This window comes from Chiloscyllium plagiosum, unplaced genomic scaffold (assembly GCF_037043375.1).
Source record: "Chiloscyllium plagiosum isolate Xiang-an unplaced genomic scaffold, Cpla_swu_hap1 HiC_scaffold_7, whole genome shotgun sequence".
Classification (NCBI taxonomy): domain Eukaryota; kingdom Metazoa; phylum Chordata; class Chondrichthyes; order Orectolobiformes; family Hemiscylliidae; genus Chiloscyllium; species Chiloscyllium plagiosum.
Window position 1 is genome coordinate 13645059 of NW_028270145.1, and position 20130 is coordinate 13665188.

Below are 20130 nucleotides of genomic sequence, written 5' to 3' on the forward strand. Positions count from 1 at the left end.
GGTAGGATGCCATGGAAAGGGGGTAAGGTGTCAATAAGGAAGGTTGTTAGATGGCAAGGGGACCATGTTTGGGAAGGAGGGTGAGGGGTTGGGGGAGGGGCGAATGGATGGGGTATCCTAGAATCCCTACAGTGTGGAAACAGACCCTTCGGCCCAACAAGTCCACACCAATCCTCCGAAGAGTATCCCACCCAGACCCATTCCCCATTACTCCACATTTACCCTGACTAATGCACCTAACCTCCCTAACCCTGAATACTATGGGCAATTTAGCATGGCCAATCCATCTAAACTGCACATCTTTGGGAGGAAACCTGACCACTCGGAGGAAACACACGCAGACACTGGGAGAATGTGTAAACTCCACGCAAGTAGCCTCCCAAGGCTGGAATTGAACCGGAGTCCCTGGCGCTGTGAGGCAGCAGTGCTGATGAAGGGCTTTTGCCCGAAAGGTCAATTTTACTGCTCCTCAAATGCTGCCTGAACTGCTGTGCTCTTCCAGCACCACTAATCCAGAATCTGGTTTCCAGCGTCTGCAGTCTTTGTTTTTACCTAGCAGTGCTAACCACTGAGCCACCGTGCTGCCTGGGTTTAGAGCATCAGATCAGGTTCAACATGTGGAGGGCTGGTCATGCATCTGCTGTCAGGCATGTTATGTCAGGTCAGGCCTAACTTTGGTAAAAGGGGGACCAGTGGAGGAGACTTGGGGGCTTGTAGGTCAGTGTGTGATCTCAGGTGTGTAATGGGAGCTTTAGGGTTGTGTGTGTGAGGTAAGAGTGGGGTGGGTAAATGGTTACTTGGGAGTTATACCGTGTATTTTATTTGTTCAACTTGTCCTAAGTAATAAGTTGTCTTAATCTCTTCAGAACACTGAAAATATCTATTTAAATAGGAGACTTGATAGTTCCCGGCAGAGAGGAATTGCCCAGCAGGAAGTTCAATGTCCCAAGTATTGGCTTTGACAGACTTTGATTGAGATTCCACAGGGTCCTCTTGTGTATATCCAACAATACTGGAAATTCCAGGCCATTGTTTTAAGGACAATGTTTATTCCAATTACATCTGTGTAATGTGGTAGCTGATAATACTGGATAGATCAAATCCAAGAATTAAACCTGACCTGATAGAATAAAGATTTATTTTTTGGGGGCAGCACGGTGGCTCAGTGGTTAGCACTGCTGCCTCATAGCGCCAAACCCTGGATTTGATTCCAGCCTCAGATAACTGTCTGCATGGAGTTTGCACGTTCTCCCCATGTCTGCGTGGTTTCTTCCCACAGTCCAAAGATGTGCAGGTTAGGTGAATTAATCGAGGGAAATGTAGGGGAGTGTGTTTGGATGGGTTATTCTTCGGATGGTCAGTGTGGACTTATTGCGCTGAAGGGCCTGTTTCTAATTCTAATTCAGTAATTGGTTAATTTTGTAGTTAGTCACTGGAACACAATTACCTAAGGCTGCAGATGTTGAGTAGAGCATAATTTTAATTCACAAAAAAGAAAATGGTCGACTCTTAACTGCCCTCTGAAATGGCACCATCAAGGCATTCAGATCAAGGGCCAATTAGGGATGGGCAGTAAGTGATGGCCCAGCCAGTGACATCTACTTCCAATGAATGAGTTAAACAAAAGGGTTCTTTTTTAATTGTTTTATTATTTTTTGAACTAAAAATCTAAGCTGTTGAGGACTTCTATTGGAATAGCTGCGTCAACTCCTTTCATTTGTCTGACATTGCCAACTTATATGAACCAAAAAAAACAAGCAGTTTATAATTGACATGGGTATAGCTCCTAATCCAGGATCAATTAGAAATAGGTATCCACTGGCTCTTGGGCAACCTTGGAATTGCTGGTTGAAAACCTCTATTAAGACACATACTATTTTCAGGAGTTGCACAAAAAGTGGTGATACTGCTGTAAATTTACTAATTTGCTAAATGCTTTCAACATTTGTTTGGAGAACTGCAGTGCACCAGAAATGGAAACCAATTCAAGTTTTAAGTTGCAATTATGTGATATCTTAGTATAAGAACCTAAGGCTGCTTCAGTACTTCCGGATTGCAGGCTTAGTTGAGGGCACAAAAAAGAGAAAGTGTTAGGAACAGAGCAAATGCTCCCCCTCTCCTGTTTCTCTTTCATGCTTATTCATATCTTGTATTTCTGCTCCTTATTATAAATTGAATCTGCAACCCTTGTATATTCTGGCTCAGTGTTGTGGTTTCAGCCTTGTTGCATGTATTTTCTAGTGTAGTAGTAGAATCCAATCCAGAAGTTTGTGCTGCAGCTTTGAGCCAGATTTCCTAGTTTGAAATCAATGTACTCCTTTTGTTCACATGAAGTTAGACCAATTTAATGAGGTAAAATAGTAGTTAGTTTTTAAGCTGCCCTAAAGACAAAAGATAATGCAACTATATATAATGAAGGGCACAATATGCACTAAATATAATGAAGATCATTTGGTCCACCTAGCTTTCCCCCTCTATGCATACCATTATAACAATAAGGAATATGCATGTAGCTGTACACAATCACACCTGAGGAGTTCCTGTTAAATGTCAAGATATAGAGTTACTCTATTGTCTATCTTTGGCCAGGTATTTCTAATACTTCATGTTGGTTACATTCCTGATTGACTTCAGGTGTATATGTTGATATTTAAACAGCTTCACTTCAGAGATTACTAGGAATAAAATTTATCAATATCAATTTGCATTTGAGTTTTGAAAGGTCAGATATTGTAAATGAATAGGTCAGTCAGTCATTTGAAATCAGTGCACAACAACTTCTCCCATTCGAACTATGGATGGAAACCCAACATGGGACTCTGGACAAAATCATATCTTGCCAGCAAGCTGCTAAAAGCCCACAAAATATTTTGTCCAAGTGCTATTGCAAAACAGCTTGTCATTGTGTAATGTGTCTATAGACCTTTCTCCAGAAGAGATATCGAGTTGCTAATTGAGCCAATTTATTTCAATAAATTTTCCTGCTAACACAATTTCTAGGGAAGTGGGAAGCAATCTACCTGATCTCATTTAATTGTGAATTGGACACTTTTTTTAGAAACCTTTCTCTATTAAAAAAAAATTCCTATTGTTGCTGCCTCTGCCATGTGTTTTCCCACGCCCTCACCTTGACTAAAACACTGAAGCCCCCTTCTATTCTCCTCACAACTCATAATCCCATCCAGTTTTGTGTCATCAGCAAATTTGGAAATGTTGCATTTGGTTTTCTTACCTAGGTCATTATATATATTATATGGTTGAGACACCAAGCCCTGATCCTTGCAGTACCCAACTAGATATTGCCTGCCACTTGGAGAAAAAGACCCATTTATTCCCACTCGTAATTTCCTGTCCACCATCAAAATTCTTGATCCATGTTAATATGTTACCCCTAACCAATGTGCTTTAACTTTACTCATGAACCTCTTAGACTCATACAGTCATACAACACAGAAACAGACTCTTCGGGGTCCAACCAATCCATGCTGACCATAATCCCAAACTAAACTAGTCCCACCTGCCTGCGCTTGGCCCATATCCCTCCAAACATTTCCTATTTATGTACTTATCTAAGTGTCTTTTAAATGTAACTGTACCCATATCCACCACTTCCTCTGAAATTTCATTCCACACGAGTCATTATGTGTGTAATTTCTTTTTAAAAGTGCGCCTCATTTTTTACAAAATCTTTCCCTTCTCACCTTAAAAAAAAAAATGCCTCTGGTCTTGAAATTCTCCACCCTATGGAAAAGACAGCTGCCATTCACCCCTCAACCTTTTACGCTGCAATTTCAAAAGTCCCAGCCTATCCAGCCTCTCTTCATACCTAAAACCCTCCAGTCCCAGCAACATCCTGGTAAATCTCTTCTAAACCCCCTCCAGCTGAATAACATCCTTCCAATTGCGCAGTGGCCAGAACTGTACACAGTACTCCAAAAGAGGTCTCACTAACAGCTTGTAAACCTTCAACATAATGTCCCAACTCCTATATTCAAATGTCTCAGCAATGAAGACAATCTTCTGAGGGACCTTATCAAAAGCCTTCTCAAAATCCAACGATACTGCATCCAATGGTTCTCCCTTGAGGATGGAACTAGTAGATTCCATAAGAAACGCTAGAAGATTTATGGAGTGTGATTTGCCTTTCATAAACGCTTGCTGACTTTGACCAATCCTATTAATGCTTTCCAAATATTCTGTTATCACGTCTTTAATAATACGCGTCAACAACGAAAATTTGATCATTGGAAATAAGTAAACTACTTGATATAGTCATGGCTTACTTCATACAGCAATATTATTTTCAGTTCTGTCTCAATGTTTCCATGACTACAGCATACTGCATGTATTGCAGATTCTTGGCACAGCTACAGTAGGGCGAAGAGAAAGAAAGCTTACTCGGATAGACTCATTAATATTCAGGTTATTGTATGTAGAAAGCAACCCCGATTCTGCCTTTTTTAAGATCATCCGTTCCTGTGGTGTCTTTGTGAGTTTCATCAGCTGCTACATCTGCCTGTACAGCTATTGATTTCTCTTCATTCCATGCATTTTAGCCATATTCTGAAACGTAAGTAAAATATGATTTTCTATTTTGTACGAGAGCTGTTTGCTCAGTTGCTTTATAGTGATATTATTGGTACAAGGTTTTTCAGCATAATATGCTTTTATATTAAAAAAAATTCATGGTTTACATGCAAGTAATTATTCTGATTTGACATCGGTGATGCAAGGTTACTTAGTCTAATACACACTGTCTATTTAGGAAAGAAAAAAGCTTCACTCCAAATTTGAATGGTCTATTTGTCCTGATAAGTGCAGCAGCCATTTTTAAAATAAAGCTATATTTTGATGATGAGGATTTTTTTAAAAATGGAATGATTCAGGTGAATGTACAGTGAATAAGATTTGCCAGGAGTGAAGTGAAGAATTGCTCAAGCCAAAGAAAATGAATCAGACATTTCAGCATGGATCTGGCCATATGATTCAATATGGCTGTATGGTACCAGCTACAGTTGAGCTACCTTGTCTAATGCCATCTCTTTTTTTTCCTTGTAACCGTTAAATGTTTTCACAAGGAAAATATAAATAAAATTATCTCTCGAATAATAGAGGCCTAAACATAGCCAATAGAAAAATTAAATGAATTTGTCTTGTATTCCAAACACATGTTAGTGTCCATACCATTTCCAGAGTTGGTTTTGTCACATATATGCAGTGTTAGTACAATGGACGCAGTTTTCTCATTTAGTCTAGACTGAGATGAATATAGGGAAACAAGCAGCTTGATAAACATTGTTTCTAATAGGCTGAAATTCCAGTTGTTGAATATTAATTTTGGTACAGAAATATTTCAAATTGTACTTGGTAACATTTGATAGCATAGGTCAAAATTAATTTGCATTCTAAGAAGGAAACTGTAAGTTAGAAACAAATCTCATTTATTAGATGCAGGTAAACATTATATTTCTGTCATAAAATCTGATGGCACGCTCAAAATCTTTTGTTTTTGCCCAGCTAGAGTTTTCTCATTCAATACAGCATTTTAAAATTTACATCAGAATCAGTCTGTATTTAGATTCCTACTAGCCTATAGGCGTATGACATTTAAATATGAGATTTAATATTTTCCCAGGCAACAAGCTGTTTTTGAAGAAAGCTCAGACGGTCAAAATTCTAGAAATTTCCCACAAGTTGCAGTGCACAACACAAACCAAAAACGTTTCAGATGGTTGCAATTCAATGTCACCTACTTTTAAATATTTCAAAGCAGGATGAAAAGCACATTAAGATAGCTGTCTCCTATCCTAAAATAATTGTGCACAGAAACCATGGCTGGTAAAGAAATTGCCTTTGGGTTTTCCCTGGAATTACAGAATTGCTGCAACACAGAAGGCGGCCATTTATCCCATTGGCTCTCCAGTGGAGCAATTCACTTAAGTGCTATTTGCTGCCTTGTCCCTGTAACCCTACACGCTTATTCTTTTCAGATAACAGGGCAGCACGGCAGCTTAGTGTTAGCACTGTTGCCTCACAGCGCTGGGGACCCAGATTCGATTCAACCATTTGGCAACTGCGTGGATTTCCTCTGGATGCTCCAGTGTCCATTCACAGTCCAAAGAATGTGCAGGTTAGGTAAATTAACAGTGCTAAATTGTCCATAGTGTCCAGGAATGTGCAGGCTCGGTGGATAGGGCATGGGATATGCAGGGTTACAGGTCAGAGTGAAATGCGGTTTGGAGGGTCGGTATGGACTCAATAGGCTGAAAAACCTGCTTCCACACTGTAGGGTCCTATGATTCTATAACAGACTAATTCCTGTCTGAATGCTTTGATTGACCTATAATGCAGTGTAACCAGACCATAACCACTTGCTGCATGAGAATGTTTGTTCTCATATTGCTTTTGTTGCTGTTACCAATGACTTCATGTCTGTGTCATCTCATCCTCCGTCTATTCATTTAAAGGCAAAGGCTGTCTACTGTGTCTTGACCATTCCCCCTCCATCCCCTCTTCCCCCCAGTTGCCACTCCCAAAGTTTTTGAATATCACAATAAAATCTCCTCTGTCATCTCTTCTCCAAAGAAAGCAATCTTAACTCCTCCAATCTACCTTGACAACTCAAGTTCCTCATCCCTGGGATGTCTTTGTGAATATTTTCTGCGTCCTCTCATACTCACTGAAGTGCATCATGCAGGGCCAGATGCAATACTCCAGCTGAAGTTGGATTAATGTCCTATGAAAGTTCAACATAATATCCTTGCTCCCTGTCCCTGTTGATGAAGTCTTGGATGCTGTACACTTTATCATCCACTCTCTTAACCTGTCCTATCACCTTCGCATATAAACCCAGTTCTCCCTAACCCCGTGGGCCTTTAGGATTATGCTCATTAGTTTATGCTGTATGTCTATGTTTTTTTCTACCAAAATGAATCCCATTTCCATACATTGATTATCATGTGTCACATGTTCACCCATTCCACCAACTTGCACCTGTCCTTTTCAAATTCTACAATGTCCTACTTCCAAGTGTTGTATAGTTCACAACCCTTGAATTTATGCTCTGAACACCAAGGTCAAGGTCATTAAAATCAAGAACAACAGTTGGTAAATTGGACATGCTAAGTTGCCCATAGTATTCAGGGATGTGTAGGTTAGGTGCATTAGTCAGGGAAAATGAAGAGTATTCTGGTAAGGGAATGGGTCTGGGTGGATTACTCTTTGCAAGGTTGGTGTGAGCTTGTTGGGCCAAATAACCTTAGGGATTCTATGATTCTGTGAATAAGTTGAAGGCATGTACCATACCTTTGAGACAGAATGCTACTCTGAACTGAGATTACAAGTACCTGTGTATATGACTAGATGGCAGTTCCAGAGTGTACTGGAAAATTGAAAATTTTCTTAGATTAGATTAGGTTCCCTACAGTGTGGAAACAGGCCCTTCGGCCCAACCAGTCCACACCGACCCTCCGAAGAGTAACCCCCCCAGACCCATTTCCCTCTGACAAATGCACCTAACACTATGGACAATTTAGCATGGCCAATTCACCTGACCTGCACATCTTTGGACTATGGGAAGAAACTGGAGCACCCGGAGGAAACCCACACCGACACGGGGAGAATGTGCAAACTCCACACAGACAGTCACCCAAGGCTGGAATCTAACCTGGGACCCTGGTGATGTGAAGCAGCAGTGCTAACCACTGAGCCACCATGCTGCCCTAAAATATGTAACATTTGGCTGTGATATGGATTCCTGAGTTTTGGTTGTTGCTTTGACAACAATTCAAATTTAACTAATCATTTTAAAGTATGCCCCAACATACTAAAAGCCAGTGGGGTTTTGCATCAAACCAATAAGACGATCCGATGTTGGGGGGGTTGGGGGGGGTGGGGGGAGAGGCTGTAAAATGCGGACATTTTGAAAGTTGGTTCGACAGCTAGTGCCATTGAGGCAGAAATGCATGGAGAGCTAACATCTTATTCCCCAAGAAATTAGGAAACACTCTCTATTAGAGATACCTTTTTTTATGTGAAACATATTCGCAGTAAAAAGAAAGATGACGACCTAGGGAGATCCTGAGCCGGAAGAAGAAAGACACAGAAGAAGACAGCTGTGTAGTTTTGAAATTAAGTTGATGTGATTTTTAAAAAGTGTCTTATTGAAACAGTATATTGTTACAGAGTTGGTGGCAGATCGTAAGCAATTAAGAGAAAGGGGGACTTAGAGTTGTGAAAATAGTTGCTTAATGTTCACTTTGAGTTTTAAAAAAATAAATTTATGTTTTCTTTAAATAATGGAATTTAGGAGTTCTCGGTGACTCAAATTACGAGGCGAGGTGAGCTTTTCTGGGTGATTGGTTTAGTTAACAGAGGGGTTCACCTCACTGTCATGACACTGACCCATGGCAAACTCTACTACAAAAAACAATTTATTAAGCACTACAGTCTGCTCCATATCTATGTTGTTACCATCCCATTTTTTTGTAGGTATAATATGTCTGTGTAACACTGCATCAGATATTTTGAAATCCACATATGCCATATCAATGCATTACCCTTGTTTAAGATGTCTGCTGTAGATCTTTTTAGAAGGTCCAGTGAGTCAGATAAACATAATAGTTCCTGAAAATTCCAAGCTTATTTTCTTTAATTAGCCCATAATTACTGGCTATTAATTTTGTCCCAAGTTATTATTTCTAGAAGTGCTAACCTCTCCTGCCACCCACCCACCCACCCAACTAACTGGTCAATCATTTCTGGGCTTTTCTTTATATCTTTTTGAGAACAAGGGTTCAACATTTGCAATTTTTCAGCCCACTAACCAGTGATCCAGGGTACAGGAAGCCAGTGCCTCTCTCTGAATGTTTGCTGTTTCAGTGCCTCCTCTTGCAGAATTCTTATCCCTTTTATGGATCTTCACCTTGGAACTCTCACTGCAATATTAGTTTGTCACAGCCATTTGCGATGTCCAAGATTTTGCCTCAATTTCAGTTAAAAAGAATTGACCAATTTCCTTTAGAATTAGGTTTAAATGAGGTAGATAAAGATTCAGTGATGCAAATCAATATAATTATCACATTCAGTGGAGATACAAATTAACAATATATATTATGCGCTATTTGCTAAACAATGATGGAACGTTAGGTACTAAATTGTGTGGCTATTTTATAAAAAAAACTTTCAACAGATGATTTTACATGATCATAATCACAATTTTACAAATAAACGCTGGTTAAATTGTTCATACCAATGATCTGTTTGCACCAAAAATAGTTGGGTATTGGTAAATACTTAATATTAATTTTAGTCAGTTCTGCAATTGTGCTTAAAACTTTACTTTCTTCTAAAGGTGACCCAGAGCAGTAATATATTTCAAATGTTATAAAAATGTAGCATTAATTTATAAACTAATTTCATTTTGCGAATCACTCTTTTCCATCAGGGACATATGTCGACTTCCACAGACATCTGTAAAGTTATGGCCTTCTGTTGAGCCATTAGCTGGACATTTAGAAATGCTTGCAGCTATTAATGCTGCACCTAATGACCTTTGTCAAAAGAATTGTTACATGTAACTGTTCACTGAAACGATGCATAGCAAATACTAAGGCACACAAATTCTAATACACACCTTGTATGCATTAGTTATTTTGCGAATTTGTAATACACACATGCTGCACTATACATCTCTGAAAGGGATTGTTATGAAGTTTGTATTTGGTCCAACATTTAAAAAGACCCGCATTCACCAATATGTGTGTCATGTGAATGAGAAACTCACTTAGAATTTAAACAGATGCTGGTCTGTTAGTTTAGGGAATGGGATTACCATTGCTTGGTATATGGATGGACGTGCAGGCCCTTAGTAGCATTGCTTTGGAATTGCTAAAGGTATAGATAAAACTGCGTAAAAAGTTAATTAACTCTTCAGAAATGTCAAGTTTATTGGAAGTGTTAATAGACCTGTCTCAAATTTCAAACTGAGCTATTGACACATTTGAAGCTCTTGCCCTTTAAGCATTTGAAAGAACTGTCTGAAGTGTTTAAAGTGTCTTAATTTACTACTAACCTAAATCTATGATTATTGGACTAGAGCCACATAAATGATTCAATGACCAGCTATTGCCTCATGCTTTTAACAGCTCCCAGTGTTTACAACTTTCTTGTGGGACATGCATTCTAGTCCTTCCTTTTTTTTTTACAAGGGATTGAGAGAAATTAAATGTAGTGAATGGGTTTTTATCAGAGTGAATTTATTTTTATTAGTGGATTCTTCAAATGCAATTCAGAACTTTATTGCATCTAAGCCTGGCTCCTGAAGTTTACCTATAGTAAGCATTGGATATTGTCATTGTAGTTGTGAAGGCAGAAGGAATGGAGCATACATTGGCATATGTTGGACCTAAGTTGCATTGGGACTGTAAAGGACTAAGGGAGATTGTTGAATCGATATAGATTGATATGTAGGGCCAAGGGCTGTGTGACGGCATAATGCAACGCACACTGTGGCATAGGAGTGTGTGTGGGGTGACTGCTGTTTTTCATTTTATTGATTGATTGTTTTTAAAATTGAGCAATATGCAGTTCAAGCCCCTGGCCTTATTATATTGCCATAGATATACTGAAATTAAGAAAAAACATAACTGTGTGGAGTTTATCTATGAACTTTGGGGTGCTGTGTGGATTTAAAATTGGAAAAGCATGGGTGGAACCTGTAAATTTTCATAATTTAGTGATGTCGTGGAGCTCCCGCTGTCGGCCATTTTTTGGTTAATTGTGTGCATTTTATCAATCCATCTAAAGTTGTTACTTCTGGTAACATTTTATTCACCTACACATGTTTCAATAGATCTAATTATTAGAGCTACCTTTCCAAATACAACAGAATAAGATGTTTTTGTCATACATTTTGATCTAGGCCTCTGACCATTGTCCATTTTTCCTTCCCTAATGTGCTGATTAATTTGATTTGACTTACTGTTGTCACATGTACCAAGATACAGTAAAAGGTATTGTTTTGTGTGCATTATAGGCAAATTGTACCATACAAAGTGCATCAGGTAGCAGAACAAAGTGCAGAACACAATGTTATTGCTGCAGAGAAGGTAGAGAGAGACATTAACATTTGTGGGGAGGTGATGGCCCAGTGGCATTATTGCCGGGCTATTAATCCAGAGATGCAGGTAATGTTCTGGCAATTGAACTTCAGTTAAAAAATTTGAAATTAAAAGTCTAATCTTCATGAATCCATTGTCAATTGTCAAAAAAAAGCCACCTGGCTCATTAATGTCCTTTAGGGAAAGCAACTGCAATTCTGACCTACTTTTGACTCCATCCGACATGGTTCATCCTTGTGTTTAGGAATTGATAATAAATGCTGGCCTAGCCATCAATGAAACAAAAACATTATCCTTCGTGCTACCTTTGGATTGACAGTACTTCTCGTCTGGTTGATAACCAATCTGTTAGTTAATGGACTTGGATTTTGTGGAGCACATTTCGGTGTCTGCGTCATCGGTATATAACTGTTTCTTTGTCTTAGTGGCAGTGGTGTGTGGCTGTTAGAACTTTAAACCTATGCTAGTTAATTTTAAATTAAACACATAGTTATGTGTAACATATTTACTAATTATTTCTATGAAAATGTGAAGACCATATCCCTTGATTTTCCTGTTGTTTTGATTGTAGACTGAAATAATTTTTAAAAACTCCTTTAAAAACCACAGATTCCTGCATGTTTTTGAAAGCAAGTAAGCTGAGCAAGTAGATCAATATGCCAATGGTTCATAATTATTTATTGTTCCTGAAGACATTGCTTAATGAGTAGTAATTCTTAAGTGCACAAACTGGTTTGTGATTTATGTCAGCCTGCTCTGAAAATCTGGGAAATTGGAGCATTTTCCGTCCTTGCAGAAAATCTTTAACTTTTATGGCAACTTTGGGAATAGTGGGACTTGATTTCCGAAATCAGTTATAACTAATGATGCATCCAAATTATTGAAACTAAACTACAGGTTAAAACTGGAGTGTGGTTTATAAAGTCTTTTTTTTTTACAGTAGTCTTTCACAACACTGCACAATTGTTTCACTCACACAGTAAGTGAGAGAGCTAGATTTGACTTGAGATTCATGTTATAGATCTGACTCCTGGGGTCAGGAGTCTCATCCTCCAATATGAAACATCTTTTAAAAGACCTAGGAACTCCAAAATTAGAATGAGGCCTGTTGGTTATGAGAAAGCCAATGCTCCCACATGCGCTCTCATACCATGAAAATGAATCGGAGATGCCGGTGTTGGACTGGGGTGTACAAAGAAGAATTGATTCAATGTATAATTTCAGTTACATCACACTGCAAATTTTTGCTAAAAATTCTGTGTTACGATCGAGCCCTCCACAATCACCCGATGAAGGAGCGTCGATCCGAAAGCTAGTGTGCTTCCAATTAAACCTGTTGGACTATAACCTGGTGTTGTGTGATTTTTAACCATGAAAATGAATGTTATTATGATTCCAACTGATGCTATGCTGGATGAGTCAGATCATAGACTAAAATCTGGCTTGATAGAACATATTTTCTTGTTTTTCATTTAACAAGATGATCTTTTAATGAAGCTGAAGCTCGCAATGCTGCAAAATCATTCTTGCATCGAACAATAAAACAGAAGTTTGTTGCACACAAGAAGCCAAGTTAGAATAAACCAAGCCACTTACATAGCACTATTTGAAAGGCTTCAAAATGCAGTAAAAATACGATCATCCTTCTATCCCAACAGCATCACTTTACAGAGCTCAGACATCAGAGTAAGTTTTCTTATCATTTCTATAAGTTGGATTTAACTGTTACTTTCAATTAGGCAAAAGTGAGGACTGCAGATGCTGGAAACCAGAATTTAGATCAGAGTGGTGCTGGAAAAGCACAGCAGGTCAGGCAGCATCAGAGGAGCAGGAAAATCACCGTTTCGGGCAAATCTATTCCTGATGAAGGTGTTTTGCCCGAAACATCGATTTTCCTGCTCCTGGGATGCTGCCTGACCTGCTGTGCTTTTCCAGCACCACTCCGATCTAGACTCTGTTACTTTCAATTGCCTATCTTGAGAACTTGACAGACTCTCTCTCGAATATTCCCACAACGGAGCTCAAACTTTTCCAACTTTGAACATTACCTTCCAGGTTCTAACCAAACACTTTGGTCTGAAACTTTTAAACTAAAACAGTTACACTGGAGCAACCTATTGCACAACTTGTCTGAAATAACATCTTTGTCTAGGAGAAAGTATTTCAAATATTAGACTTGAGCCAGGAAATCTGCAAACTGAAATAAAAAACTTTCTAAGATATGGTTGTTTTCCCCTAAGCAAAATAAAATGACAATTGCTGATTCTTCTCACCTAAAACAAGCAAATACTCTTCGGTGTTTCTTCTGGTTTTAAAAACTTTCCCAATACAAACAAATTCATTTAGCACTCCAGTTAGTCCCTTGCTCATTTTGTTGTTTTTTTATTAAAAATGGCTCTAGAAGTTAATCGTTATACCCCGTCACACACGCAGATGGAAACGTGCATGTCACTAATTAAAAATTCAAACTGTAAAGAAAATTATATTAAAATAAATATAAAATCACACGTCTTATGTCAGAATGTGCAGAAGCAAATCTCTTTGCTGTGAAGGATACAACACAAGATGTATCTTTATTAGACAACCACCAGTCTCTGATACTTTTACAACAGTAGGTAAAGGGATGCAGCTTAATAAGCTGGCCTGAGAGTTTGCTGTTTATTAACACACAGGCTTAATTTTCAGATGAATGGACAATTAGATCAATGCCTGATGATACTTCATAATTTCTCTAAATTACTAATTTAAGGTGTAATATATTATTTAATTTCAGCATAATTGGCAATGTCTGCAAAAGGATGATATGCATTTTTATGCAAAGTTACATCAGATCAGTTTTGCTGTTTAAGTAAGCTTGATGCAGCAGCTTTGTTTTTGACAGGTGCATGCTTTGAATGTGAATTGTTTTGTCCTGGTTATTAAACCATTCTTCGGCCAATCTGTAGTTTTTAAACCAAAAAACAGAGTTTTGAATCTTGTCTTTGTATGTAACCCTCAGGCTTTTAGTTGTTGTTTATATAAATAATTTGGATGTGTATGTGGAAGGCATGGTTAGTACATTTATGGACGACACCAAAATTGGTGGCATAGTAATCGGTGAAGCAGGATCTTTGATTAGATTCCCTACAGTATGGAAATAGGCCTTTCGGCCCAACATGTCCACACCAACCCTCCGCAGAGCAACCCAGACCACTCCCCCAGCCTAGATTTACCCCTGACTAATGCGCCTTTCATTATGGGTAACTTGACATGACCAATTCACCTAACCTGCACATCTTTGGATGATGGGAGGAAGCCAGAAGAAACCCACACAGACACGGGGAGAATGTGCAAACTCCACACGGGTAGTCGCCAGAGGATGGAATTGAACCCAGGTCCCTGGCAGCAGTGCTAACCACTGAGCTACCATGCCGTCCGAAATGTTCTGAAATTGCAAAGGGATTTTGAGCAAAGTGGTCAATGGACTCAAAAATGGCAGATGGAATTCAATCTGGATAAATACGAGGTTTTGCATTTTGGTACATCAAACAGGGGCATGACTTATACAATTAATGTTAGAGCCTTGGGTAGTGTTGTAGAACAGAAGAACCTAGTGGTTCAGGTACATAATTCTTTGAAGTTTGCGTCAGATCCTGGTTAAAAGGTATTTGCACACTTGCCTTCATTGTTCAGATATTTGAGGATAGGAGTTGGGAAGTCATGTTGAGTTTATACAGGACATTGTTGAGGCCTCTTCTGGACTACTTTGTCTAGTTTTGGTCATCCTGTTATAGGAAGAATATTATTAAGCTGGAGAGGGTTCAGAAGAGGTCAACCAGGATGTTGACAGGTATTGAATGTTTGAGTTATAGAGTTAGGCTGGGACTTTTTTGACTGGAACATATGACGTTGAGAGATGACATTAGAGGTTTATGAAATCATAAATGTTATGATTCCTTCATTAAAGCTTAATGGTAGATGTCTTCTCCCTAGTTTGGGGGATTTCAAGACGAGGGAACATAATTTTAAGCTGAGAGGAGAGACATTTAGAGAAGACATGAAGGACAAATTTTTACATAGATGTGGTTCACTGGTGGTATGAACTTCCTGAGAAAGTGGTAGATGTGGGCATAGTCACCTTTAAAAGACACTTAGGTAAGTACATGAATAGGAAAGATTTGGAGGGAAATGGGCCAGGAGCAGGCAGGTGGGACTAGTTTAGTCTGGGATTATAGTTGGCATGGACTGAAAGGTTGTTTCCATACTGTACAACTCTCTAACTCTTAGGATATGATTTATTACAGTGGCTGATGGCCACTTTAGTTCCTCTATTTCGTATGAAGGATTCACTGGATTAATAGAAATACGATAATGTTAACAAAAATGGATAAGAAATCAATCCTGTCTAACTCAATAATAGCTTCAGTTTTAGTTGACTTTAATTTCTTGCTCATTAAATGTCTACTAGCTTAAATTCTGAAACTTTTTAAAGGATATAATTGTTAGTTTTAATGTTTGCTGTTGTACTTTATCAAATGTGGCCAGCAGAGAAAAATCAGAATGGTGTGTTGTTTCCCTGGTGCCAGGATCAAGGATGTCTCAGAGAGGGTGCAGAAAGTTCTCACGGGGAAGGGGGGCCAGCAGGAGGTCATTGTCCACATTGGAACCAACGACATTGGAAGGGAAAAGATTGAGATTCTGAAGGGAGATTACAGACAGTTAGGTAGAAATTTAAAAAGGAGGTCCTCAAGAGTAGTAATATCTGGATTACCCCCAGTGCTATGAGCTAGTGAGGGCAGGAATAGGTGGATAGAGCAGATGAATGCATGGCTGAGGAGCTGGTGTATGGGAGAAGGATTCATATTTTTGGATCATTAGAATCTCTTTTGGGGTAGAAGTGACCTGTACAAGAAGGATGGATTGCACCTAAATTGGAAAGGGACTAATATACTGACAGAAAAATTTGCTAGAACTGTTTGGGAGGATTTAAACTGGTAAGGTGGGGGTGGGGGAGGACCCAGGGAGATAGTGAGGAAAGAGATCGATCTGAGACGGGTACAGCTGAGAACAGAAGTGAGTCAAACAGTCAGGACAGGCAGGGACAAGGTAAGACTAGTAAATTCAACTGCATTTATTTCAATGCAAGGGGCCTAACAGGGAAAGCAGATGAACTCTGCATGGTTAGGAACATGGGACTGGGATATCATAGCAATTACGGAAACATGGCTCAGGGATGGGAAGAACTGGCAGCTTAATGTTCCAGGATACAAATGCTACAGGCAAGAGAGGAGGGGAAGTGGCATTTTTGATAAGGGATAGCATTACAGCTGTGCTGAGGGAGGATATTCCTGGAAATACATCCAGGAAAGTTATTTGGGTGGAACTGAGAAATAAGAAATGGATGGTCACCTTATTGGGATTGTATTATAGACCCTCCAATAGTCAGAGAGAAATTGAGAAACAAACTTGTAAGGAGATCTCAGCTATCTGTAAGAATAATAGGGTGGTTGTGGTAGAGGATTTTAAATTTCCAAACATCGACTGGGACTGCCACAAGTGTTAAAGGTTTAGATGGAGAGGAATTTCTTAAGTGTGTACAAGACAATTTTCTGATTCACTATGTGGATGTACCTACTAGAGAAGGTGCAAAACTTGACTTACTCTTGGGAAATAAGGCAGGGCAGGTGACTTTGGGGCCAGCGACCATAATTCTATTTGTTTTAAAATAGTGATGGAACAGGATAGACCAGATCTAAAAGTCGAAGTTCTAAATTGGAGAAAGGCCAATTTTGACAGTATTTGGCAAGAACTTTCAAAAGCTGATTGGAGGCAGATGTTCGCAGGTAAAGGGACGGCTAGAAAATGGGAAGCCTTCAGAAATGAGATAACAAGAATCCAGAGAAAGTATATTCCTGTTAGGGTGAAAGGGAAGGCTGATAGGTATAGGGAATGCTGGATGACTAAAGAAATTGAGTGTTTGGTTAAGAAAAAGAAGGAAGCATATGTCAGGTATAGACAGGATAGATCGAGTGAATCCGTAGAAGAGTATAAGGAGTATACTTAAGAGGAAATCAGGAGGGCAAAACGGGGCCATGAGATAGCTTTGGCAAATAGAAGTAAGGAGAATCCAAATGGTTTTTACAAATATATTAAGGGCAAAAGGGTAACTCGGGAGAGAATAGGGCCCCTCAAAGATCAGCAATGCGGCCTTTGTGTGGAGCCACAGAAAATGGGGGAGATACTAATTGAATATTTTGCATCAGTATTTACTGTGGAAAAGGATATGGAAGATATAGACTATAGGGAAATAGATGGTGACATCTTGCAAAATGTCCAGATTACAGAGGAGGAAGTGCTGGATGTCTTGAAATGGTTAAAGGTGGATAAATCTCCAGGACCTGATCAGGTGTACGCGAGAACCCTGTGGGAAGCTAGGGAAGTGATTGCTGGGTCTCTTGCTGAGATATTTGTATCATCTATAGTCACAGGTGAGGTGCCGGAAGACTGGAGTTTGGCAAACATGATGCCACTGTTTAAGAAGGGCGGTAAAGACAAGCCAGGGAACTATAGACCGGTGAGCCTGACCTTGGTGGTGGGCAAGTTGTTGGAGGGAATCCTGAGGGACAGGATGTACATGTACTTGGAAAGGCAAGGACTGATTGGGATAATATTTGTGCATGGGAAATCATGTTTCACAAACATGATTTAGTTTTTTGAAGAAGTAACGAAGAAGATTGATGTGGGCAGAGCAGGAGATGTGATCTATGTGGACTTTGACAAGGTTCCCTGGGAGACTGATTAGCAAGGTTAGATCTCACGGAATACAGGGAGAACTGGCCATTTGGATACAGAACTGGCTCAAAGATAGAAGACAGAAGGTGGTGGTGGAGGGTTGTTTTTCAGACAGGAGCCTGTGACCAGTGGAGTGCCACAAGGATCGGTGCTGGCCCCTCTACTTTTTGTCATTTACATAAATGATTTGGAATTGAGCATAAGAGGTACAGTTAGTAAGTTTGCAGATGACTCCAAAATCGGAGGTGTCGTGGAAAGTGAAGAGGGTTACCTCAGATTACAACAGGATCTGGACCAGATGGACCAATGGGCTGAGAAGTGGCAGATGGAGTTTAATTCAGATAAATGCAAGGTGCTGCATTTTGGAAAAGCAAATCTTAGCAGGACTTATACACTTAATGGTAAGGTCCTAGGGAATGTTGCTGAACAGAGACCTTGGAGTGCAGGTTCATAGCTCCTTGAAAGTGGAGTCACAGGTAGATAGGATAATGAAGAAGGTGTTTGGTATGCTTTCCTTTATTGGTGACAGTATTGAGTACAGGAGTTGGGAGGTCATGTTGCAGCTGTTCAGGTCATTGGTTAGGCCACTGTTGGAATATTGCGTGCAATTCTGGTCTCCTTCCTATTGGAAAGATGTTGTGAAACTTGAAAGGGTTCAGAAAAGATTTACAAGGATGTTGCCAAGGTTGGAGGATCTGAGCTACAGGGAGAGGCTGTACAGGCTGTGTGGCTGTTTTCCCTGGAGTGTCGGAGGCTGAGGGGTGACTTTATAGAGGTTTACAAAATTGAGGGGCATGGATAGGATAAATAGACGAAGTCTTTTCCCTGGAGTCGGGGAGTCCAGAACTAGAGGGCATAGGTTTAAGGTGCGGGGGGAAAGATATAAAAGAGACCTACGGGGCAACATTTTCATGCAGAGGGTGGTACGTGTATGGAATGAGCTGCCAGAGGATGTGGTGTAGGCTGGTACAATTGCAACATTTAAGAGGCATTTGGATGGGTATATGAATAGGAAGGGTTTGGAGGGATATGGGGCGGGTGCTGGCAGGTGGGACTAGATTAGGTTGGGATATCTGGTTGGCATGGACGAGTTGGACCGAAGGGTCTGTTTCCATGCTGTGCATCTCTATGATTCTCTGACTCTAAATCTAATCTCCACAATTTGTTTTTATAACTAACTAATCAAATGTGCTCATTGAGGTTTGAATACAAAAAACATGCTTGTCCTCCTTGATGAGTTGTCCTATTGAATATCTCAGTGAAAATCTTAATGTTTTCTAAGGAATAATGGGTGGGTGTATCATAGGGTCTTTTGTCCATCATCATTCTTGCATTCAGGATCATTTCTTGTACTTATCATGACTCTCTGTTTCAGCAACTAGTGAATATTTGCCTGTGGTTATCAGGAACCAAGCATCTGCTGTACACCTCTGCCACTCATGAAGGAAAAGACTGAGGAATGAAAAGATATGAGTTAATATTAAAATCACATGGTAACTAACTTGGCATTTAGAGTGTACTTCAGGTTACCTGATAAATGTATTGAAATGAGGTACGAACGTACATAATAGTGTCTATTACTTATTTGGTTACAATGTGACAATCTAGGACACTGCTCGCTTATCTTCACTTATGATCCAGGAAATCTTCCATGCAATGCTTGCAATGGGTTAAAAATTATGCTAAACACAAAAGGTTAGCTTTTTTCATCTTGACTTGATTGGTAATACATGTATGTGTTAATACGATGATAAGTGATAATAAGATTGTAATACGTAGAAAAATAATATACACTCAAAGAAAAGAGAAATTATTGGAAAATATGCTCCAGAACCTCTTTGTTTTTTAGAGGATGGATCTCTTGCACCTCACTGTACAAAAATCAAAATTCTTCAAAATAACATTGGATTTGTAGCATTTAATCTTATCAGGTGATATGCATATTCCCTGAACTTGACCTTTTTGCTTTGACCCTATTCTAATTTTCTTTCTTGCAGCATCTGGAAGAAATTTTGACATTAAATCAATTCCTGCACCAGAAGGTAAGATTATATGGTTTACATTATGTCCATGATGAAAAGAATTGATACATTGCTCAAATTTTAAAAATAATTCAGGATCACATTTTTCATATTACATTCACAAATTGTTGACTGACACATTATTTGGCTTTAGTACAGCAGTGTGTTTTTCCTTTGCATGTACAGAGATATATAGATTTGGAGTTCATAATATACAT

At 39.3% G+C, this 20130-nt stretch overlaps 1 protein-coding gene across 17 annotated transcripts in view; it reads left to right on the plus strand.

Moving 5' to 3' along the window:
- LOC122551329 (microtubule-associated protein 2) overlaps positions 1 to 20130 on the plus strand; it is a 261856-nt gene that overhangs the window by 167653 nt on the left and 74073 nt on the right. For 14 of the 17 annotated variants that reach the window (XM_087988737.1, XM_043693043.2, XM_043693048.2 and 11 more), the window contains one exon: positions 19889 to 19933. In XM_087988737.1, coding sequence (XP_087844863.1) covers positions 19889 to 19933 — 45 coding nt within the window. Of the gene's footprint in view, positions 1 to 4411; positions 4571 to 19888; positions 19934 to 20130 lie in introns of those variants that run through there. The other 3 variants (XM_043693052.2, XM_043693053.2, XM_043693054.2) reach the window with 1 other exon arrangement.